This window comes from Neolamprologus multifasciatus, unplaced genomic scaffold, assembly GCF_963576455.1.
Source record: "Neolamprologus multifasciatus unplaced genomic scaffold, fNeoMul1.2 chr03_unloc_1, whole genome shotgun sequence".
NCBI lineage: Eukaryota > Metazoa > Chordata > Actinopteri > Cichliformes > Cichlidae > Neolamprologus > Neolamprologus multifasciatus.
The window spans coordinates 1,615,605-1,638,892 of NW_028181971.1; the positions used below are offsets into that span (position 1 = coordinate 1,615,605).

The following is a 23,288-nucleotide window of genomic DNA, read 5'->3' on the forward strand; positions in this document are numbered from 1 at the left end:
TTACTAGGTCACATCTGTGACACACGTCACTTAAATAAAGAAGGAAATATTGGCTCTGTTTTATCTGCTGGGCCCAAAAGTGACTCCCCGTATTTAAACTGCTACGAATAACTTGTTGGTCTATAATATGTGAAACATGTGTCAAATGTCTCCATCATGAAAGATATCAGGTCATCTTGAGGCACAAAAACATTCCTATCATGAGGTAGAAGCTGGAATCAGTTTGTTGCAGACGTTTATATATCCGATATTTATCCAGTTAAAAGTTGAAATTCAAAAATGTCTTTTCAAGAGTCGTCTGTCCAAGAGGAGCAGAAACTGCAACAAATATAACAACAGTTATTTAAGGCTGTTTTAAATGGCCACAAAGGAGCAGATTGGTTATAATGCAGCTGCTTCAGAGGAATAAAGATGAAACACTGTTTTTATTTCATGTGTAACACCTTTCAATGACGTGTTGACTAAAGTCTATTGACCAGTATAAGTAAAGACATCACACACACACATGGAAACACTGAAACCTGTTTTTGGTGCAGCAGCGGTCCCAGCTGCTCGCCTTTATCTAGACTGGGTCGGCTGCTTATCTCAATATAATCAATGTTTAAAGTTTTGTTCTCAGTGTTTCTGTGTTGCTTCGTATAGGATCTCCCAGCATCATCACTGTGCTGTCCAATCATTGTGTGCTAGGTTACCCTTATAGTGCAATGTGTGTTTGCACAAAGAGAAGCATGTGTGTCAAATATAAATAAGCACAGAACAGAAAAAGCTGCTCGTTTCTTCTATTTAGAGTCAAGTTAGTGTTTTGTGTCTTTGTTTGAGGCCTAATGTCAAGCAGAGGTGTGTGTAACTGGACTGGTCTGTTATATGTGTGAAATGTGTGCTTCTCTTCAGCATCATCTTTGTCACTGCTGATTCCTTTGTGTCATCATTTGTTGAGAAGAGAGAACAGTTATAACGGAGGAGCAAAAGGAAGCCCTGAAATCTGCATCCAACAAGGAAGTGTTGGCTCACCAGTGATCCCAGCAGAGGCCACTGGTTTGGCTCCAGTTGTTCTAGATTCAATGATGTTGTTCCTACAGATACATGTTAGCATCTTTATTGTAGTAAAGTCTTGTAATGTGAAGATAGAAACAAGGCAGAAAACAGCTCCATGATCTGATCTTAATGATGTTGTTTTTATTTGTGTCTTTCAGAACTGGATTGGAAACTATCAAAGGTCTAAAAACAGCCTCAACCCTCCCAAAGAGCAAACTTTACACACGTCATCTTTCAGCTACAATCTTTGTTGCAGGGATCTTCTGCCAAACAAGGCTGAGAGAAGATTTCTTACAGCTGTCATGTTGATGCTGTTTCAATCTTTGGGCAAACACACTCATATATTAGGGCTGATATCAGGGCTGCACAAGTTCTTTGTGTTTGTGATCATGAATAATAGAAATGTGCCTGTTGAAGATCATGTTTGCTACATGATTATATGTCCTGTTATTGTTCTGTATTATATTCAGCTTTCAGCATCCTTTCCCAGCCCCCTGTTACACCATCCATACAAAGCCAATCTGACTGTGAGCCAATGTGTTTGATAGTTTGTGTTGGATCAATAGATTTGACAGACTTGGTTCTCATCCAGAGGGAAACAGTCCAAATTCAGATCTAATGAAATGATGGAGGCTGTTTCCTACCACGGTGCTAATGTGTGACTAACAAGGCTCATGGTCTCCAGCAGACAAGCGCCTGGAATGAGGTGAGCTGAGTGTTGCTTTGGTGGGTCTATGCCCACGTCATGCATCAGGATTCATATTGGCAATAGTTCATATCTCTGTTCTTTAGCCTTCATCACAAAGCTGTGAAGGAAAAACAATCCAAACATCTAACAGGATTTGATTGATGCAAAGTCCACTGAGCTCTTTGTCATTTACAAACTTGTCCAACCAACAAGAGCAGAGATGAAAAACACAGTGACAGTTAAAGGATTTTGCCATATATGAGCATAGATTACTTTCATATAGATTTTCAATGCAGGCTTTTGGTGAGCCGCTGGGTTCTGTCTAATAATCATCTCAGCATTTTACAATAGAATAGCTCTTTATTAGCTCTTCATTGATTGTTATTGGACATGAAACAAGGAAGCTGTGTTTCTCATTGGATGTTAGTTTCATGTTCATCAGGATCATTTTCTAAAGAGCTGATATTTAGACAATTTACTGCACTGGCTGCACATCCTGTCTACATTTCTCTGTATGTGCTGTAAAAACTGTGACTAGAGGTTACTTAAAAAACCCATGGCAACCACGTGACACTTAATTTACTTAAGTAGATTTTAATTTCAAGTGATTTATGTAAAATTTAGATAAAATGTTAATTAAATTTCAACAAAAAACAATAATAGATATTATTAACATTCTCTTGTAAATTTGTGTTGAATTTAGGGACAAAATCTCAAATTGAAGGTTAAAATTGCTAATTGTAACAAAAAATTAGTTCATTTGAAATGAATCTCTGAGATAAATTACTTTGAATTTACTAACGATCTGGCAAAGGTTTAGTAAAAAATGACTAAAATATCCATTACAAAAAAATTTAAACTTTTTGTTTTTAATTAAAACTCAAATTGGATTCACTAATTTTCCAATTAAACTTTATAATTAATGACTGAATAATAAGAGAAAATCAAATTAATTTAACTTCTTTTCTGAGTAAAATGAATCAATTTCACAAAGACAACATTCAAAAAATAATTGTTTTTATTATGGAATATAAAACATATACAAAATTTATAATATAACATTTTTCTGATTAATTTAGATTGTATGCACTGAAATTCTTCACTAGTGCTCGCCCCAAAATAATAGGAAGAATAGGCCATAATTGAAAACACAGTTTCAGCCAACTTCTCGAGAATGTCAGTCTTTACTTTGGAGGTGGGCAGAAGATTTCCACTCTTTTTATACTCCTCGGTGGCTCTTTCCAGGTACATTTCAGTTTCATATGCAGACTGTGGGGAACAGCTTCGGCTCACAACGTTCTGTGAACTTCTGCCTTTTGAGAATAATGGTGTCCTGAGAAGATGTGGTTGCAGCAGAGTCTGCATTGGACACAACTGGATTGGATGATGAGTCATAGTCAGTTGACAGCTGATCAGAGGGGCTGCCGAAAACTGGCAGGATGACCAAGGTGATGCCAACAACCTTCACAGTAGTCCTGAAATTTTGGTTTAAAATACTGAAGACTGAAGTCGTTTGAAATCCCAAAGGTATCCTTCACAACACTTTGCAGCTCCTCTACTGTTGGTGGGATCCTGATGGAAGAGCCAACTTCTCCATTTGGTCATCAGTGATTACATGGAGCTCTATCTCGTTCAACCTAGAATAAAATGTAAAAGAGCAGAGTTACGTTAGATTAAGTAGGGTCAACTTGGTCATTTTCTGCTGCTTCAATTTCAAAACTAGTAGTTTAATTTAATACAATCATCCATCACAACCTATTCAAAATGCATAGTCTACATACTGATCAGCTGAATTTAAGTTGAGGGATCTTCCAACAACTGAAAAGAACACAACATTAGTAACAATCGCACTCTCCAAAGTAACAATTTTACACACACAAATTGTTAAAGACAAATTTGAATTAATACTAAAATTTTTAAAGGTGAGGTTCACATATAAAACAATGAAACTCTTTATTAGATTAAAAAGGGGATAGACTCTATTTTCTGTACTGATCTGGTGACAGATCATGACATGAAATAACACTATTTGTGTATTTATATACTGTATATATCTTCCCATATTTGAAAAGATGTCCTTTTAATCTACACAAGGTCATCTCTGTATCCAAACACCATCGGGTGTTAAACATAGAAATGATGAAAGACTTATGTCAGATTAAACACGTATTACTATATTACTTCCTGAGTGTACCTTTGTCTTGAAGATCGTTCTACAGAAACATCGTGACTGAGCGTGGGTCTCACTGATACACGACCAAGTTTAACTGGAAACTTGCATCATCCCTCTATGTGAGCTGTGCCTGCACTAAAGTCACGGGGCTCCGACAGCATGAAAATGAAAACCAGTTATTTTGCTGGACTGAGCCACTTTAGCTTCATTACCACAACTGAAAAACTGCGTGGAGACAAAAGCTTTGAAAAACTGTGACTGACAAAATCCTGCACAAATGATTTTAACTACATCACTGCTGAGTGCAAAACTTTTTCATAAAATGTTAAAAGTAAATGAGGGAGGCTACAGCCCATCGAAATACATCATTGATATATTTTTTTAATATGGTAAACGTGGTTAGTCAAAGCTCTGAAGTAACACAGCTGAAGGCTTGGAAAGTGACCTTATGCTAGCAGTCCACTTCGTGCCATTTTGTGTAAAAATACGATACTGTCATTACAGCGGTCATTATTAATCTAATTTTGACGTATCAGACTGTTTAGAACTTTTACTCTAAACTGCTACACGTTACTGTTTAAAACGTGTCGTATATTCGTACAAATGAAGATAATCTTACCTCGGACAAAATGGAGATCATCCACTGCTGAAGCGTGTGTGTCCTGCACGTGGCACAACGGACTACAGGCGGAAGTGTAGAATGATTGAAATGAAAATGCTTTCATCAGTTAAATCTATTAGATTTCTTCATTTTTCACGGTACTCATACATTTTTGTTAAATCTGCTCAACAAACTATTGCTTAATTTACCCCAAACAAAATTGTGTAAATTTAAATAACTGAACATCTCAAAAATGTTTAATTTTGCTTAGATTTAATTAAAACAACACATACATGTTTTTACTGAGTATTACTTTCCTATTAGATACTAATGAACCCAAATCACAGTTTTTACAGTGTGTGCTGTGTTTGTCTGTTCATATTTCTCCATATTGACACAAACAGTGAACAGCAGTAGATCTACTCTTCATCTGTTTTAGGCCCAGTGAAAGATATGAAGCAGAAATGGTGTCATTAGGAGAAGAAGAGAAGAACAAGTCCGGCGAGGAGGCAGCAGCTCTTAAAGATGAAACACAGCAGCTTAGCCCTGAGCTCAGAGAGCTTCACATGAAAAAGCTCCTCAAGCAGATCATGTCAGAGGTTTGTCATCAACAGGAGGAACTGTTAATATCATAGGATGAAGGATGCTGTCAGCTGGATGAAGAAGGTTATTTAATGGCAAACGTTCACATTGAAGTCAAATTGTTGTCGTGTTGAACAGATTCATGTACTGATCGTCTCCAGAATGTTAGAAGAGCTTCAATGAATCATTAGAAACAACTTACAGCTGCACAGTTGTGTCAAACCAATCTTTGTGTCATTGTGGGATTGTTGTGTTTCTACATGTGACACACGTCTAAAACATGCACACAATCTGAACACAAACAGGGACTCATTTGTTACCACAGCCAGATGCTGAGAGCCATTTCCTTGTAGTGCTGTGTCTATATATATGAACCATTAGATGTTATTGGAATGATTGTCAGCTTTGATAGTTTCATGTGTGTTTAGCTGGACGGCTGTTTGATCCTCGACATGTTTAAAGGTGTCCAGTCCTGAGACACTGGGGGTGGAAACAGCTGTGATGTCATTGGACTGTCACAAAGACAGAAGTGCATGAAGTGAGCAGCCAAGGAGCCGCTGATGTTTTGGATTCAACAGCATTTGAAAGGTTGACACAGACACATTTGCACATAGAAAGCTGAATTTGTCATATGCCACAGTGAACTCACTGTTCAGTGTTTTTCAGGAAGCTTCTTAACTGCCTCTGCTGCCAAACAAGCAGCTGATGTCCTTGAGAAGAAGCTGAAGAAGTCTTCAACAACAAATACAGGAAGTGGACTTTCAAACACTAGATTCACTTTAGACTCACAGAGAAATGACTCAACTAGCTGTGTTTGATTGAGTCCTTTGACTGTATGAAAGGTCAGTGTGTGTCTGTACACAGACTGTTGTGTTGGACTATTATTCAGTTGTCTGCTGATTGTTTTCAAATGTCTGCATCTCAGTGTAGATGAGGCTGGGGGTCATGGGAGGCCACCATATTAGTCTCTTCAACATCATGACATCATCATAAATGCTGCTGGACTGTCTGATGGGCTGACGGTGAAAAAGCCGTCTGGAAGGAAACAGAAGACATTTCAGAGGCTGCAGGCAGATTTCTTTGATTTGGGGCCTTTTTCAGCTTTATTGGACAGAGCAGTGAAGATAAGTGACAGCAAAGCAGAGGGAGAGAGAAAGGGGGCGTGGTCAGAATCAAAGCCAGGCCAGCTGCTCTCCACCTCGTGGCACATGGTCACCTGCTCATCCTAGTGAGCTCCACCAGCAGCCCTTTCACACAGTTTACACTGTCAAACACTGTGTGTGGACCTCAGCTAACAATAGGCTACATTTAAGTCTGGACTACATGCTTTTATATTGAGGAGATTTTTCACTGTTTTTATTCCATCAGCAGCTCAACATCATGAGCAGCTTTGACATAAAGACATCAAACTCAAGCTGACTTTAAACTGGATCTACTTTTAATACAGGGGCTCAAAAACAACTAACATCTTTATTATATATCAGGACAGAAAGTCATTTCATCTCAAATGAAAACAGCTTTATTTGGAATAATCAGCACTATCAACTGGTTTGGGATCTCCACCAGTTTCATGTCTTTACAGCTTCTCCAACAAAGTTCCTGTAAAATCAGCATTTTTGTCTTTATTGGTTTGATAGTGATTGATTATTCAGTCCCAATCTGCTGTCATCTAAAGAACAAAATGATGTTTCTATGAGTCAAAAAGCTCCAGATGTTGTTCACAAAGAAAACAAAGATTAGGAACTTAAACACAAAGTGTTTGGAGCCAAAATGTTCCCAAGCTGCTCTTTTTGAAATGGCAGAGGTACAGTGGTGTCTAACAGCACACTGTGGAAGGCAAACATGTTATTGTTGGATGAAACTTCATGAATCCTTTGTAGATTTGAGCTTTTGGAGCCTTTCTTTTCTCTTCAGGTGTACAGATGCTGAGGAGGCAGGTGAAACAGGTGGAGCTGTTGTAATGCTGGCAGAGGGCGTGTCTTAGTAACTCTGTGAGGTAGAACTGGATCCAACATTGTGGATGTGTTGATGTTTGAGCCATTAAGATTCTCTGGCCACACTGTAGGATTTCCCTTTGATTCACTGCGGGGGCATTTTGGAGTCTGTCAATGAAACTCTTCATATTTGTGTTTAACACCAGTTTATAGAAACAGAGAAATGTGTCATGCTTTTGTTCGGCCACCACAAATGTACACATTTGTTTATTTGTTGGACTTTGTGTAAGGAGACACATTGAAAACCATGTTAATAAGATCTTGTTGTTTCCTGTGGATCCGACACAGAGAGTGGACTTCAGACAGAAACCGTGGAAGAGATTTTAGAGGCCGTGTGTGGCAACAGGAAGTTTCTGTATGTTTGCTGATCTTACATGTGGAAAACAACACGTGATGTTTGTGAAGTTCTACAATGATCATTGTTCTCACAGCATTTTGAGTGGGAACAGTTCAAACTGAGAGTAGTGGGAGTTATTTACTGATTGAAACAAGCTGAATGTTTCTGTGCACGATGAAGATCATCAGCAGACATTTGTTCTAACTGTGTGATAAATGTCAGAACGTCAGGGCTCTGCTTTAGTCACTACTTGATGATCATTGGCTCATTGTTGAATCCAGTGGCCCAGTCTGACCTCTGACCCTTTGCTGCAGGTCTTCTGTGTTATCTCCACTTTCATGTCTGATCTTCTGCTGTATCGTCCAAAATAAACATCTGAATCATTTCCAACACTTCAGCAGATCTTTAGTTTGGGCAGTACAGTACAAAATAACACATATTGTACTATACTGCCCACTTCCTGATCTTATTGGATCTGTGTGTGAGGTTGGTGAAGGAAACACATGTTTACTGAGTGAATCGCTGCCATTAGGAACTAGTTTTTATATCACAGCCTAGAAATCACACAGGACCATTTCTGCAAGTGAAAAGTTGTAATTGGAGGAAAATAATTGTGTAGTTTGTGCGACTGTTGTTTGTAAATGAAGAATTGTCCCAACTACATGTGCTGCTGACCTTTGACCTTTTCTTTAGGTGCACAGAGGAGTCTGTGGAAACATCCAGAACTGAGGCAGTGCTACAGATGTCTTCAAATAAAGTGGAGTATTATCCATGTTTTCTATGGATCACATCCAACATCCTGATCTAACAAGCCCCCTTTTTGTGGATTTTAGAGCCTCTGACTTTTGCTGCGTCTGCGTCTCATTTCAAGCACAAGAGCAAGAAGTGGATGAAGAAATGGGGCGAGTGGGGTCAGTGTAGTGCATGTCAGCTGTGCTCACACATGCTTTCACAAAGAACATGTGTATTCATTGGCAGCATTAAGGTGCACTTTAGTCTTCATAATAATAAAGTATTCTGACTTTATTCTTCTGAATCCTCACAGTCATGTTGCAGCTCTGCTTTGCTTTAAGAAAATGTTCTACCAGGATGTTACTTTCCTAAACGTGTTCTCCAAATGTTCCCAAAGACTTTGTTCTAAGTAGTTCTACATGATGAAGCATTCACACTAAGTTTAAGAAGGACACACAAACACCATCTGTCCTTTCATCATGTGTACAAACGTGTTCAGATGTCAAATGTACCGTGAATGGATGCAAATGTGGATCGTTCCAATAAAATGAGACAGTTTTGTAAGTGGATCACAGTTTGAAGTTCATTGAAACCTATAAGAATATGTTGTTCAAACCAACTTTATCCAACAGGAAGAAGCATCAGGGGAACAGGAAACATTCAAACATGTTTACTGTAAGAACTGCACAAAGGAAGGAAACACAATCCTACACACGACCACTTTAAAATGGACATTTAGCTTTTCAAACATCAGGGAGTGCTGCAATAACAACACTGTGCCCATTCTGATCAGATTGAAAGATTTATAGAGATTTATCCATGTGCTGGAAAAGGATTTGATATCAACATATATGCAGATTAGTAGGAGCATTTTCTTCATATTGATTTAGAGTTCAGTACTAGGAATATGTAGAATTAACATCTGTGTACATGACGAGTGATGAAAATTCAAAGTCAGGCTTTCAAAGACGTCAGAATTGGAGTCTCTATCTGTGACTGTCCCAGAGGAACCTACCTGAGGGATTATTAAAGATCTGTCTATCTAGAAAGACTTGCATTGATTCACAGTGTACAATTCTTTCTAATCTATTAACATCTTCCTCCAAATCCTGTTTCTGCTGCATCAGAAGGGCTCAAACCTCCTGCTGTTTCTACTGGACCATCAATTCTACTTTATGATGATCTTCAAAGATAAAAACGTGAGTTTATTTGTGAACTCTGTGAAATGCGTCTGATGTTTAGTTTGAACCAATCCTGTGTCAGCTGCAGCCACATCATTGCCACGCATACAAATGGGTGTGTTCCTGTTCAGACCTGCTGGCTGTCAATGGGCTTCATTCCAGTTCAGACTGCCGGTGGTCGGCTGTAAACTCAACATGGCTCCTGTGTTAGAAGAGACGATGATTTTAAATTTGTACATTTAATAGTTTCTGTCCAACACTATGGAGCCACCAGCCCAGTATATGTAGCCCACAGTAGATGGAGTTATCAAGCTGCACTGACAAACATCAGGACTCATGTGATCCCTACATGTGGACCTTTCACAGATGATCCAAGTGCAGATTCAACTCTGCATTACATTTGACTTCAGCTGTTACACACTTTCATTTTCTAGCTGTGTCACTTCCTGCTTTTTGGATCAGATAGTTTATCCATGTCCACAAATGTTTGGCTGCATATTTGTATCATCTATATTTCCAGTCTTCATACAGCCGATATTTCATGTGGACTCCAATCTGCCAGCTGCCATCACGTTTTCAGGGTTCATTCAGTGTTGAAATGTAGGACAAACAGCAGCACATGTTCTCTAAATGTTTGCAGTCATTTTAAATGAAGCTGATACTACATGAGACATTTTCCACAGTTATTGTCTTTGAACAGAGAATAATAAAGCCATCAAACATAAACAGGCTGTGCAAATACAAACTTCTGTGGTGCATTTGATGACCTGCAGAGGAGAACAAGTCGGGCTTTTCAGCCCTAACACAACCTCTTTGTTCTCAATACTACAAAACCTTCAAAGGCTGATATGCAAGTTTGCATGAATCACCAACACAGTTGTGTTTGTTTCTAGTATAGTTATAAATAAGCTGATCTAATATCTGCTGACTGAGTAGATCCAGTATCTATTACAGATGAACTGGATATCACAGCATGTTGTTAATCCGTCATATCAAACTAAACAGTGTTGCTGGTGTAAATATCCTCCAATAAAGATGAGGGCTTCTGTTGCCAGGTAACGATGATGTCACACTGGATCTTCTGATCTTTAGCATCGTAGCGCTCGGAGTCTGATGTTGGCTCATGTGTTGTCATCAACATGACGTTCTACTAGTCAAGGCCTCAGCTTAACCCACTGATGCTGATCACACAGACCCACTAATAGAACTGTTTTATCAGGTTTATGCAGCGTCACCATTAATGTCACATTTAATCAGACACATTTACATTACAAGCCCACTACAACCATTATCAGCATGTTAAATTACATTATACATCTGCACTGATTTAAAGTATTTTAACCTGATTCATTTTTTCCACCTTAACAGTTCATTCCTCAAATCAAACAAGATATTTGACCCTCAAAAGATGTACCAACAAATAATTTTGCAATAAAATATTTTTCAACTTTTACAAGTGAAATCAAACAAGTGTGTTTAAGAGTGAAACCAGAGTGGAAGCTGCTCATATAGAGTCCAACCCAGAAACCCTATTTCTCCAGGCTAAATGATGATCTTTGTGAAACACCATTTCATCTCCAGCTTTCAAGTTATCTGCTTTAAGGTTTGAGAGCTATACCAGGGACTCAAGTACTTCTGATATGAAGCTCTCTTCTTCACGGGAGCTACAGTACCCAGAGTCATAAGTTTCTGTACTAACAGAAACTTAGAAGAGAGAGACCTAATGTTTAATAATCCACATTTCACTGTTTTACTCTTTGGTGCTGTCGTGGATACTGTTACTGATACTGGATACTCTTTCTTTGTGATTTTTTATGTTTAAGTTGTTTTTTTGTTGGTTTTTAGTTTGTTTTTTGTCTGTTTGGGAGCTGACACAGTCTCTATGGAAATGGGGTTTTGGGGGATAACAGGAGGAGAGAAGAGAGTCGTGTAAGACTGCATTTCTGAGAGAAGACCTTAGTTCATGTGATGAGTCACATGATCAAAAGTGGGTCAGCAGCCTTCTTAAGGGAGAAATTCCACCAGGGCTTAAATACTCTCCACCATTTGGTCTTAGAAATGAAGAAGTGTCTCTGATGAAACCTCTTTAAGAAACCTAAAGAAGTCCAGTCCCTTCTTTTCCCAAGCTCCTCAGATTACCATGACCTGGATGACTGAGAACCTACGTAGACACTCAAATCCCCAATTCTGAAGAAAAAAAAACCCTCTTTCAAATCTAAAATAATTCTTGAACTACTTCTAAGGGACAAAATCTAAAGAAATATCTCTATTAACGTCATTAAAAAAATCTGTGGAAGGAATCAGATGTTCCCTTAAATTTAAATAATAATAATAACAGGCTTCTAGACCTTCTTCATGGTTCCAGCAGTTAAAATGTTCTTGCTTGTACATTTCTGTGGACAATATTGTAAAGGTGTGTTTATCTTGTATAGGAGACATGTTTATCTTGTCACAAAGAACAAGTTTTATCGCGAAGTTTGGTCGTGATAATATAGCCTGTGAGCCCACGTTTAATAATCACGCTAAGGAGTTCAGCGAGCTATCTGCAAAGGCCTGGTTAGTCTACCAGCTGTACAAGGTATTTGTCATTTGCTATAACTGTATTGTAATATTGTGAAAATTTGTAATGTATGGTGTTCTAATTATTTTATGTTTTAATTTAGAATGTGCAGGACTGTAAAGTTATTGTTCTAGGACCTCCGAAGTGGCAGGCGGCCACAAGGTAATTTTTTGTTGTTGTTAAACCACAAGTGTTACTTATGATAGACCGAAGCACTTAAAGCCTTTGTGTTCTGTGTTTGTAGTTTTAAATGCAGCAAAGCGCCCGTCTTGAAGAAGCCGTGCCTGTGTTGTCATTTCGGAGTTACAACCTGTAAGCCAAACCTTTTAATTCAGACAGGAAATATTGATGGGAATTGTTGGTCAACACTAAATTTGTGTCTATGGTTGAAAGATCAATGTTATTAAAATAAATTTCATCTCCAGTATTATTTATTGACTTCATTCCATCTCTTTGAATATTGCAGATAGTTGCCACAAGAGGTCACATGACAGATTAGAGAAGCTAACCTGTGGGTCAAACCTTTCAGTTAAAAGTAAACTCCAATCAGCCAGAGACAAATTCACACAAAGCTTTACTGGCATGAGCAGACAAGACAGAAAACTGTCAGCTTGAATTGACTCGCTGCAATCCTTTTAGGCTCAGGACTTCTCATGTGATCAATGTCCCATATAAGTGAATTTCTCCAGAGCCCATTATAATCATGGAGAAAAATACTTTGCAACTGTTTTCAGTAAGAATATTTTATAGCGCTTTAAAGTTCAATCTCTCAGGCCTGGATTAAAGAGCTGATTTGTTAAATCAGGAACTCACAAAATACCAAATTATCACCACCGGTGGATCACTCCTCTCAGATGTTCTTATTTCAGTGCACTGTAACAAAAGCAAAGACAAACGTAACCAATAAAATACTCATATAATACCAAATACTGGGGCCCGTTGGAAACATGTCCAAGCATAAAACCATCTTTCTCTCTCTTAGAGAAAGAAAACAATCCAAACCTCACTGATAAAATCAACCTAGTGTTAAGCAAAACCCAAAATCAACCAAAACTTCACCAGAAAGTTTTTCTCCGTCCCGGGACAATATTGTGTAAGCATACAGGTACCGTAACTTCTTTTGCACTGACAAAAACGTGTTAGACTTATTTGATTCAATAGTGGACACTAGTTGCACACAAATGTTTTGCTTTGGTAGAAACTTAAACAACTGAGTTAAATCAACACAACCTTTTCATATTCAGTAAACCTGTGCATTTTGTGTTCATATAACACGATTAAAACATATTCAGATGGAGTAAGTTAAGCTCCTGGAATATTTTAATCCTTCACAATTCTGTCATTTTATTTCAACACTATTCAATAACTTTTATCCAAATTCTACTTGGTCCCTTAAATACTACATGTTGTCTTCATATTGCCTACGGTTCAACAAAGTCTAAATTCTGGTTACCATAAAAATTGAATGGGTCTACAACAACTACCATCCTCCTATCTTTATCCTAATTGCACGAGGGCTGGGAAATAACTCTAAAGTGATAGGTTACAAGGCAGGGTGCACCCCGAACAGGTCACCAGTCTATCACCTAGAAACAAACAACCATTTACACTTACATTCACAGATAATTTAGAATCATCAATTAACCTAACTCTAATAGCTTCATGACTTTTCACTGTGGCAGGAAACCAGAATACCCAGAGAGAAACCACTGCAAACTAACCAGACTCTGGATTTGCACCCAGGACCTTCTTACTGTGGAGCAACAGCACTCACCAGCATGCCAACAATGTAGGAAATACAGGGAAGCTATGATTTCCTGTTGAATTTTATACAAATCTTTAAAGCCTGAGGCAATTGTGTTAAATACATGTGGGATGCTTACATAAATCCAAGGGCTGGCCCCCTTTTCTTCTTTTTATTTTATATTTTATTATTGTTATTATTATTATTTTTTTTAGTGTGTTCCTCCTTCAATTAAATCTCAATCACAAAAATGTGGCGCTCCGAAGTAAGGCTCACACCGTTAATTCATAATTTTCACTCTGTACCACTGCTCCTTATCAGGCTGTGTGAAGCACAGTAAACAATTCAGTTGAGGCCTTGAGCCATAAACAGACATCACTCACAGACATTGTTTTCATAACCAAACTGCTTTAGACCCTGTCCCCTAAATCTGCACAAATGCCCTCTGGGTGACATGAAATGCATTTAACCAATTAACAATCAATGGCTTCTTGTTGTTGTAACAAATTCTGTATTTGGACGTTTGTGTGCAGCATTTTGCGTATCAGCATAGCATTTGTTAGTAAAGCATTCTTCATTGCAGCAGCGTGTGTGCGTCACTCTTCATTGCACAAACATGTGTATGTGTATGTGTGTATGTGTGTGTGTGTGGATCACTTCTCAGTGAATTGAATCAGCATTTCGATTTGTGTGCGTGTGTGTGTGTCATTTCTCAGTCAATCAACGAGTGCATATGTGTTCATATGTGTGTTTCTCTTGATTCTGAGTCAGTGTATGTAGATGTGTGTGTGTGTGTGTGTGTGTGTGTGTGTGGATCACTTCTCAGTGAATTGAATCAGCATTTCGATTTGTGTGCGTGTGTGTGTGTCATTTCTCAGTCAATCAACGAGTGCATATGTGTTCATATGTGTGTTTCTCTTGATTCTGAGTCAGTGTATGTAGATGTGTGTGTTTGTGTGTGTGTTTGTGTTCATCACTTTCCTGTTCTGGTGTTCTGGGTAAACCATGGCCTGAAGCGTGCTCTGGGGTCCTGCCTCCCCCTTTTCAGTCCGTTTGGGTCCATTGGTGCTGCTGCCCAAAGTTCTGTCCATACTGGTTCTGGCCCCAATTGAGGCAGTCCTTTTCTCCAGTGTCCTGCATCTTCTCCTTGTCCAGCTCCTCCTTAACTTGACCCTTTTTGCTTCTGTAGGTCCTTCAGGGTTTGCTCCTGCTGTTGGAGCTTCTCGTCAGGTTTGGCAACCTCCTGCTCCAGCAAGCTCCGGCCTGATTTTAAGTCCTGTATCTGGGACTCTAAGCCTGACTGATGGGTTCGATTAGCAGCCAGCTCCTCCTGAGGCATGCTCAGTTTCTGCTCTGATGTCTTGAGCTCTCACTGAGGGCAGAAACCTCAGAGTCTTTTCCGTACACGTCAGATTGAAGTTTATTGATGTTTTCCTTGCTTTGCTCCACGGCCTTCTGCAGCTCTGCTGTCCGGCTCTTCTCAGAGGTCAGCTCCTGACCGAGCCCCGACACCTGTGCCTTCAGCTTATGTTCTTCTGCTGCTTTTGTCCAATCTGAGGTGCCTTCTGACCTCAGTTACTCCTCGTGTCTCTGGCACGCCCTTTTTGCTGCCCAATCCTCCGTGTTGGTCCATCACTGTCCTGCACAGTTTTAATGCAGAGTTGTTAAGGTCAGCATTCTTTTGCTCGGCCTCACTTTTCATCCGGGCTTAATAGGCGTCTCGTCACAGCTCTGTCAGCTGAAGCTGTCTGGAAATCTCCCCCGTGTAGTGAAACGGGCCTTGGATTTAATGTTCTCCGTCTCCGCTGCATGAGATCTCTTTCCTGCAGCACTGTTGACATTTTCAGGTTGTTGTTGTGAGTCCAGCTGCTGTAGCATTTGGTCAGGGTCACATCAAAGATGGTAGAGAGCAGAGCAAAGATGATAGAGGGGAGAGCAGGAGTCCAGGTCAGCCTCGGCTTTCCGGGCCGACAAAGCAGCCTGTAATTAAGCATAAAGAGAAAAAACAAAAACAAAAACAGACGAACAGGAAAATGATGTTGTTTGAAAATAATGTTGTTTTGGCTGTGTTATTCAGAGAGGGGCCAGGCCCTGTGTCAGCCTTCTCCCCCCCTTTTTTTTGTTTTTTCTCACTATATAATCAACTCATAACCCACCAAGTTGACAGGACAACACAGGTACATGTTAAAATTCTTAAGATCATGTTTAATAATTCAAAAAAGGAATTTTATTTCATTCAGTAATCTCTTGTATTATTCAATCAGAAAAAAAAAACATGTCATAATTTGGCTCTTTTAACCACTAAATTTATTATTTCATCACTGGTTTGTGATTTAACAGTGTCTGTCATTTTGAAGTCAAGTTGTTGTCCTGCAACCCAGAGAGTTTAATTGTTAGTAGTGGATAAACTTTATCATTTAACATCAGGTGTATGTTAAGTTTCGCTGCTTTAAACTTGCTGGAAAATCTTCACGTGTTCATGAATGTAAGCTGTTTCTTCATTGCGTGTGTGTGCGTTTGTGGGTGGGATATTTTAACTTTTTTCTCAAACAAGGCATCTCCCTAATTGTGTGCGTTTTTAATTTTGTTTCCCAAATTTTGATTTCCCACCTTAAATAACAGCATTCCATGTCTTCAGCCAGGAATTAGAGCTTGCTTGTGAGATTCAGGGACACATGGTGCCAAAAACAATTCAGTGAAAAACTTGCCTGAAAATTTCCAGTGATGGTAGCCGATAACTGGAGGAGAAGATGTCCTTTAAGCTTCTTTTTCGGGTGGGGACAAAGTGATAGGTCAACCTGTAAAATTTTGAGCCAGAGCTTGGCCTGTGTGTCGTCCCAATTTTGTTAATCTATCCTTTTGCTGCTGTACTCAGGTCTCCTGGTTGAGAGAAATCCACCTGTATTAGGAGACTAAAACATTCATTTACTATTTTTCTTACAGCATCCATTTGGTTCATCTGCCTAGATTTTACTCTCTCTCTTGGTGCATAGTTCACACAGTCAGGCAGTTGCCTTTTATGGGCATGCAAGTTTCCGGTCACTTACCCCCAGCAGCTGCGAAGCCGTCTCTCCCATATCAAAACCCAGCCAAACATCAAACATTCACCGTAGTCATTCAAAACTTTATTTATAATATTATAATCAGCAAAATCAGCGTTTTAATTACAGGCATGTATCATTATTTGCAAATTATACTTATAAAACTCAATAACACGCTAAACAGGAAGTCCTCTGTGGGCTTCACAGCAGCCACCTCATTTGCATGTTCACACACTATCTAAAAATAGCTTGCAGCGCTGCAGCGCGCTGTCGTCACACACAGCCTCGTTTCACACTCAACTCTCTATGTTATTTTACAAAGACGTCTTATATTTACAATCACTCTCAGGCCTGAAAGTTTTAGCGCCTACACAATTTTGACAAATTTAAGATAACGGGTCCAACCGAAGAAAGTCCAACTTTTTTGTAATCAATTAACCAGTATCAGACTCTAACTGTATCTGGCCTCATCTCTAAAATCCCTAAGTCAATTTACAGTGCCCAAAAAAGCGCAGATACCGTTCAACACGGTAAAGTGGTGCAACCACTAGTTATTCTGGAGTGCCCCAAGCTCCACAGTGACCAACTGACTATCCCTCCAAGAGGACAAGGCCTAGGCGTCCCTGGCCTTGGCAAGCGTTACCTCTGAGCACTGCGCCTCCTAGTGGACTCTAACCACCGTTCTCACAAAATTTATAATACTTTTAAACAACAGACAACACCCAAAAAACAAGAGTATGACTGAGGCAGATGCAACGTTATGGACATTGGAGACTCTAACTCGCAAAATGACCAACACAGATGCAATCCTTAGACCAATGGAGACTCTAACTCACAAAATGACCAATTCCCTATCCAACTACCTGAGACTCTAACTCAGTATTATTTTCCTTTACCTTGGGACTCTAACCCAGTATTATTACCTTTACCTGAGACTCTAACTCAGTATTATTACTTGTAACCTTACTTCAAATTTCAACACTCATGAGATTTTTTCCTCAAAATCAAAACAGACACTCACCGGCAACTTTTACTGAATAGACATTTAATTTCATCGTCCAATTCAGCACACTTCGGATAAAATCAACAGGCCTGTGCCTACCTCTTTTATAAAGGCGCCTGTCCACTCAGTTCGATTGCCGGATAATGTCTGCCCGTCTGACCACCTCGGACCGTCCAAGCCTCCAAAACTTCCATCCCAATACCACAGGACGAGCCCCCAAAACTGTTACGGATTCAAATATTGGGAATGGATACAAGAGGAAAACCAAAATAACCACACTGGTCCGGCCGGGTCAAGTCAAACGATGATTTAATGAACACACGCGTGGGAGATGGACACCATACACAGACAGCATCAGATCTCAAAATGGTGGAGCCTTGATCAAACTCTTATAGCCTCTAGTGGCCCCCTCCTAATCATCAGAGCCTAAACATTCTTTCTCACACAGCGCCTAAGCTACGACCTTGGCTCCCTGTTTATCTGCTCCTGATGAAATGGGGCAGTATGCTCTGTTCTCTTCTAATCAGACAAATGAGACGATGACTTTCTGTGAACAGTATTTCTTATAACTCAGCAGCATAATGCATCATAAAACAATATCATTCATTCACAATAAATCAACAGTCTAATGTAATGCAAATCAGTTTACCAAATGTAATAGTTATCACCTTCTTCTAATTCAGGAGCATAATGCAAACTGAAACTACATAATAATTCACAATCTTTAATTAGGGGTCTAACATGGCATAAAATAATATCATAATCCCACAGTTTAAATCTGGGACTCTCCACCATTTGACCTTAGAACTGAAGAAGCTTCTCGGATGAGGGTGAAACGTCTTCAAGCAACTTAAAGAAGTCCAGACACTTTTCTTTGCAGCTCCTTTGACTACGATGACCTGGATGACTGAGAACCTTCACAGACATAGAACAGCAGTCCTACATTTATTTAAAAAAACCCCACGTGTACAGGGCAGGATGTGCAATGGTCCAGGGGAAAAGGGACAAAGTCCAACACACGCTCTGCTCACTCGCTCCTCTCGTATTTGTTTTCAGCACACTCACTCTCACTCCACTCCACGCCACCAGGGAAACAGATCGGGGTCACGGATGAGTCCGAGAACCTGAGCACAAGAGAACTGCGGTGAGCATAAACAGAGTAATCACACGACGAGTCCAGGTCATCAGGTAGATTCACAGCAGGTGCGTGGGCCAAGGGCGGAGCTCAGCTGAGCTCCGCCCAGGCAGAAAGGTGAGAGACAGGAGAGAGAGACATATAACCATAGTATGCTAATAGCAAATTCTTTAGTCAGGTTTAAAGTGAGATCCTGCTTCAAGGGCAGCTTCATCTGCTGGTAATGACAGATGTTTCTAGTATATCAGGCTTGGCCAACATTACAGGGACTTACTTGCAGAGACCCACGAGCTCCAAACTTGGTGCTTTTTACGATTGGTGCAGATGCTCTAAGCTACTATTAACCAATAAGAACCACGGGGTGAGGTGTCACTACAAGAACTTATCAACCACCAACTTGTATATATAACTTTCCTCACACTTGTAAAACTCTGTCAGTAGAATTCAATGGGGCAGAGTGACCTGAGCACAGGCCCACTCTGTGACACTCAGAGCTTTGTGGATATCATCTGCAGGTGCACGTACTGGGAGTGCATGTACAGGCAGCTTGCAGCCACTTTGCCACCACTTTAGGACAATGTTTACAGTAGACTGAGCCACACTGACTTTGAGCAGTCATTGTGCTGCTGCATGGCTGATGGCACTGTCCCTGCAGCTGTCAGGGACAACAAGAACCACTCAACTACCTCAGCCAAGCCGAGACTGTGCTGATGTTGTGAGCTGAGACCAAGACACTAACCCAGGATGGTGATATGATGGTGTGAGAGTGGGTGGATGAGCCCATCCCACCTTAAATATATAAATATCTGTAATGCAACACATGTTTTATGCAACATGAACATATTTCCCACGCTGTTTCATGTTGTGTTTCCAAGATTTCAGTTTACTGTAACTTTCATTTGTATTTCCTTCAGTCTGTTAATCTTGGAGCTTCTTATTACCAGGTGAGAACATGTAACCGTCTGTAGATGTGATGACACTATGGAGCGGGATCTCCTGTCTAGTGCTGCACAGAAAGCTGATGTCACTGCAGCTGCTAATATGTGCTGCAGCCAAGCCTACATGAGAGGGCTGTGCTGTGGAACAGGGTGGTGCAGGTGGTGTTATCTACATTTGAACATTAGACAACAGTCACATGAAGACACTTGATGTTGTTAGCTAAAGACCTACAATAAGAGAAAGAGAGCAGCAGCACTAGTGCAGCAACAGCAGCTAATGTTGTAAAAACACTGATCAATGATTTGACTGTAGCTGCTCCAACTGTCTGTCAGTGATGCTGTTGGAGATGAATGTTTCAGTAACACTGACTGAGACTGAAATGGTTTTAACACTGGTTTCATGTTCAGATAGATTTGACATGCTGTAAAATGTCCCATATTTCTGATATATGTATAATACATAATCATGCTGTTACACACATTCATATTTGACTGTTACTGTATCATATTCAGTCCTCGTCTTACACTCAGGTGTTCATCGCAGTCACAGACGTGTCTGTAGTTGTTGTTGTCAGCCATGGAGGAACATTTCTGTGTGTGTGTGACTTTTACTGCTACCCTTCATTACATAATTACCAACAAGAATAAACTGTTAATTACCACCAAAGAACAGCTCACTTCCAGATGTTAGCTGCCAAAAGATTTTGTCAAATGTTTATTATCAACTTATTTTTTATTTTTCAACCTAAATATCACCTGCTTTAAAGCAGCCTGGTTGTCTAGCAGTACTAGTTTCTGTCACTAGATGGCAGTGTAGGCTTTGGTATGTGTTTGATCACTTTGTGTTTTTCTGTTTCTGCTGTGATCACAGCTGAGACGTGTTTGGTTCTGTGGGCCTTTCAGTTTCATCTAAAACCTCCTGAAAGTCTGAATAATCGTCATCTTCGTTGAGATCAGACAAAAGCACTAACTAACAATAACGACTAGTAAGTGCCTCAGTTACCAGAAATTACAGTCAGAGATAAGTATTTATGGGTGTTTCCTTCTTGCTCCAATGCTCCAGATTGCCCTCAAACGTCTCTTTGGGTGTTTCCTTCTTGCTCAAAGTTTACTTTCACTTCCTGAACTTTGTGCAGTGGAGCTTGTTGTTGGTGTGTGAAGAAACTGTAAGTTTGCTTTGTTTCCTCCTTTAACAGTTTGTCTTTAGGAACTTTACTGTTTGTTCAGCTCATGTTTGATTTCTTCACACAACAAACTGTGTGTGTTTGTATTTCCGGTCTCTCCATTAAAGTCAGTGTGTAATGTTTTCCTGGCTAACATCAGCTGTGTGCAGCTTAGTTCAGCACAAATCTGCCGCTCCATAGTTCACGGTAACGGACTCACAGCTAGACCAACGAGGCCGAGTGTGTCCGCCACTCTGAGCTACGTTCGTGTTCGTGTACTTGTAGTTTGTACTTTGTGAGTTCACTCAGAGCCCACAGAGGACGCAGCGTACGTAATGACGTCACAGCCCTTTACCTCTTTACTGTCACTGTGATTAATATTTACACACGAGACACCTGCAGAGCTCTGACGCTAAGCTAACACTAAGCTAACACTAAGAGTTCTTACAGACACGAGTTAAAAAGCTGCTTTTAGTTTGTGATCAGAGTCCAGGACTGAGAGCAGCAGCAGAGCTGATGGATGATGAATTACTGGATGGAAGAAGCTTCTCATTAGCAGTAAATCAGTGTGTGTGCAGTTCTCTGCAAACTCAGCAGGAAGAATTAGTGTGAAGCTTTAACTCTGCTGATCCTCTTTGAATCATGGATCAGCTGAAACGTTTAAAATGTTGTTCACACGTGTTGAACTGACTGAAGCTAGTGATGTGTCCTGTGTGTCGAAGCGTCAAATCGTGTGTCGGGTAATCTCGGGGCGTTTCTGGGAAGCGCGTATCGAGGCTTGCTTTGATTACGTATGCAGTGACGTTCGAGGCCTCGCGGGCAGTCCATACCACGTGACTGATTCAGGGACTGGTTCACCGGTTCGCGCCAGATTCGAAATAAAATGGGCAGAAAAACACAGCTGATTTCCCGTCACACTGTGTTGTGGAATTGGATTACGTACGTGTTACATAGTTACTTGAGCATTTCTTCTTCGATGGAACCAGGAAGGAAGAGATTTTTTATTTTATTTTTTCTCTCCTAATAAAGTGTGCACACAGTGATAAATATCACAAATGATAAGCACCATAATATAAATAAACAACACTACAGATCCTATAATCTGATTTCTGTCTTTTAGTTTATTAAAAAGTGAAGCGCCAAATACTAGTTTGTGTCATTATCCAGATGTACATAAGCATGATTACACAGGTACTAGCGGGTTTTGATTATCGATTAAAATCGATTCTAGCTTGGATAACGTGATATCGATTCATTAAAATCCTGAATCCATTTGTAATATAAATATTACTACATTTCAACCACCACCAAACAGCTAAAACAGTAAATGATGATGATGCTTACACATTAGATAAAGTCTCGAAAGTGTCAGCTTTCTTTTTACAGTTATAAAAATATGCAAATGTACTGATCTATGATCTGAATTATACTATTGACTGACTGTCTGAGGCTAACAGTTACACAATCATACCAAAACTCTGTCCTGATAGTTTCAACTTTCTCTTTTGTATCACACATACTGAGACAATATTCGGGATAAATAACCAAGAAAACAATTTATTTATTCAATTTAGAGGTTTACACATCATTATAATCACAGAGCCCGCTTCACTTGAATTGTCCACTTGATGGCGCAGTAGAGCAAATGAATCATCTCAATGCTTCGAACCATGAGTCGACCAATTGGGTGGAAAGCTTCAGTTCATCATGAGGCTTCATCTCACCATCACTAACTGAAGCTTCCAGTCACAGTGAATCAGTGTGTGTCAGTGAATGCATCGTGTGTGCTTCAGGCTCCATCTAGTGGACTGATAGTAGAGCAGCTGATGGCAGCTTCCTCTGCCTCACACTGCTGTCTGACTGCATTCAGCTGACACTGAGATGAAGCAGGAAAGAAGCAGCTGATATTTGGACAGCACACATGATGGAAAGGAGGATTTCAGTTGATGTGCACATGAATGATTTGTGTTTCCTCTGCAGGTGAAGGTAGAAAGTGTGTGTGAGCTGATGTGAATTGAGCAGCATGGATCAGTGTGAGGACAGAGAGGAGGGAGTCCCTCCCTCTAAAACCACTCTGTGTGGGGAACATGAGAGCCAGACCAAAGCTCAGAGGTGAGATGACCATCTCTAACTGTCCATGACTCTTCTCCATGTCACAGCTCAGCACTCACATCACTGCTCCATCATTATTCACAGGAACCAGCCTGGACCTCCACCCAGCTCTGTGTCCTTACAGAGCGACTGGTCTGAAGATCGCTTCATTGATTTTAAAGTCCAGCCTGTGTCTGTTGCAGAGAGGTGAGCTGTTAGTAACATGAACTCTCTGATTTAAATGATTTGATGTTTTCTGGTTTCTAAAAAGCATCTCTGTAGGAGAGCAG

At 40.0% G+C, this 23,288-nt stretch overlaps 1 protein-coding gene and 1 long non-coding RNA gene across 8 annotated transcripts in view; one reads left to right on the forward strand and one right to left on the reverse strand.

Moving 5' to 3' along the window:
* LOC146490545 (NACHT, LRR and PYD domains-containing protein 3-like) overlaps window positions 1-23,288 on the forward strand; it is a 218,844-nt gene that overhangs the window by 112,327 nt on the left and 83,229 nt on the right. Inside the window, exons 1-3 of one of the 7 annotated variants that reach the window (XM_085153074.1) lie at window positions 20,801-20,910; window positions 22,888-23,019; window positions 23,104-23,205. The exons of 3 other annotated variants lie outside the window; for them this stretch is intronic. In XM_085153074.1, the coding sequence (XP_085009200.1) occupies window positions 22,931-23,019; window positions 23,104-23,205 (191 nt within the window). In that variant the 5' untranslated portion in view covers window positions 20,801-20,910; window positions 22,888-22,930. Of the gene's footprint in view, window positions 1-20,800; window positions 20,911-21,302; window positions 21,607-22,443; window positions 23,020-23,103; window positions 23,206-23,288 lie in introns of those variants that run through there. 3 more of the 7 variants (XM_085153073.1, XM_085153084.1, XM_085153075.1) reach the window with 3 other exon arrangements.
* On the reverse strand, window positions 12,896-19,106 carry LOC146490547 (uncharacterized). The gene is made up of 2 exons (XR_014872708.1): window positions 17,624-19,106; window positions 12,896-17,591 (listed from the first exon to the last, which is right to left on the reverse strand). It is a non-coding gene; the product is annotated as an uncharacterized LOC146490547 (long non-coding RNA).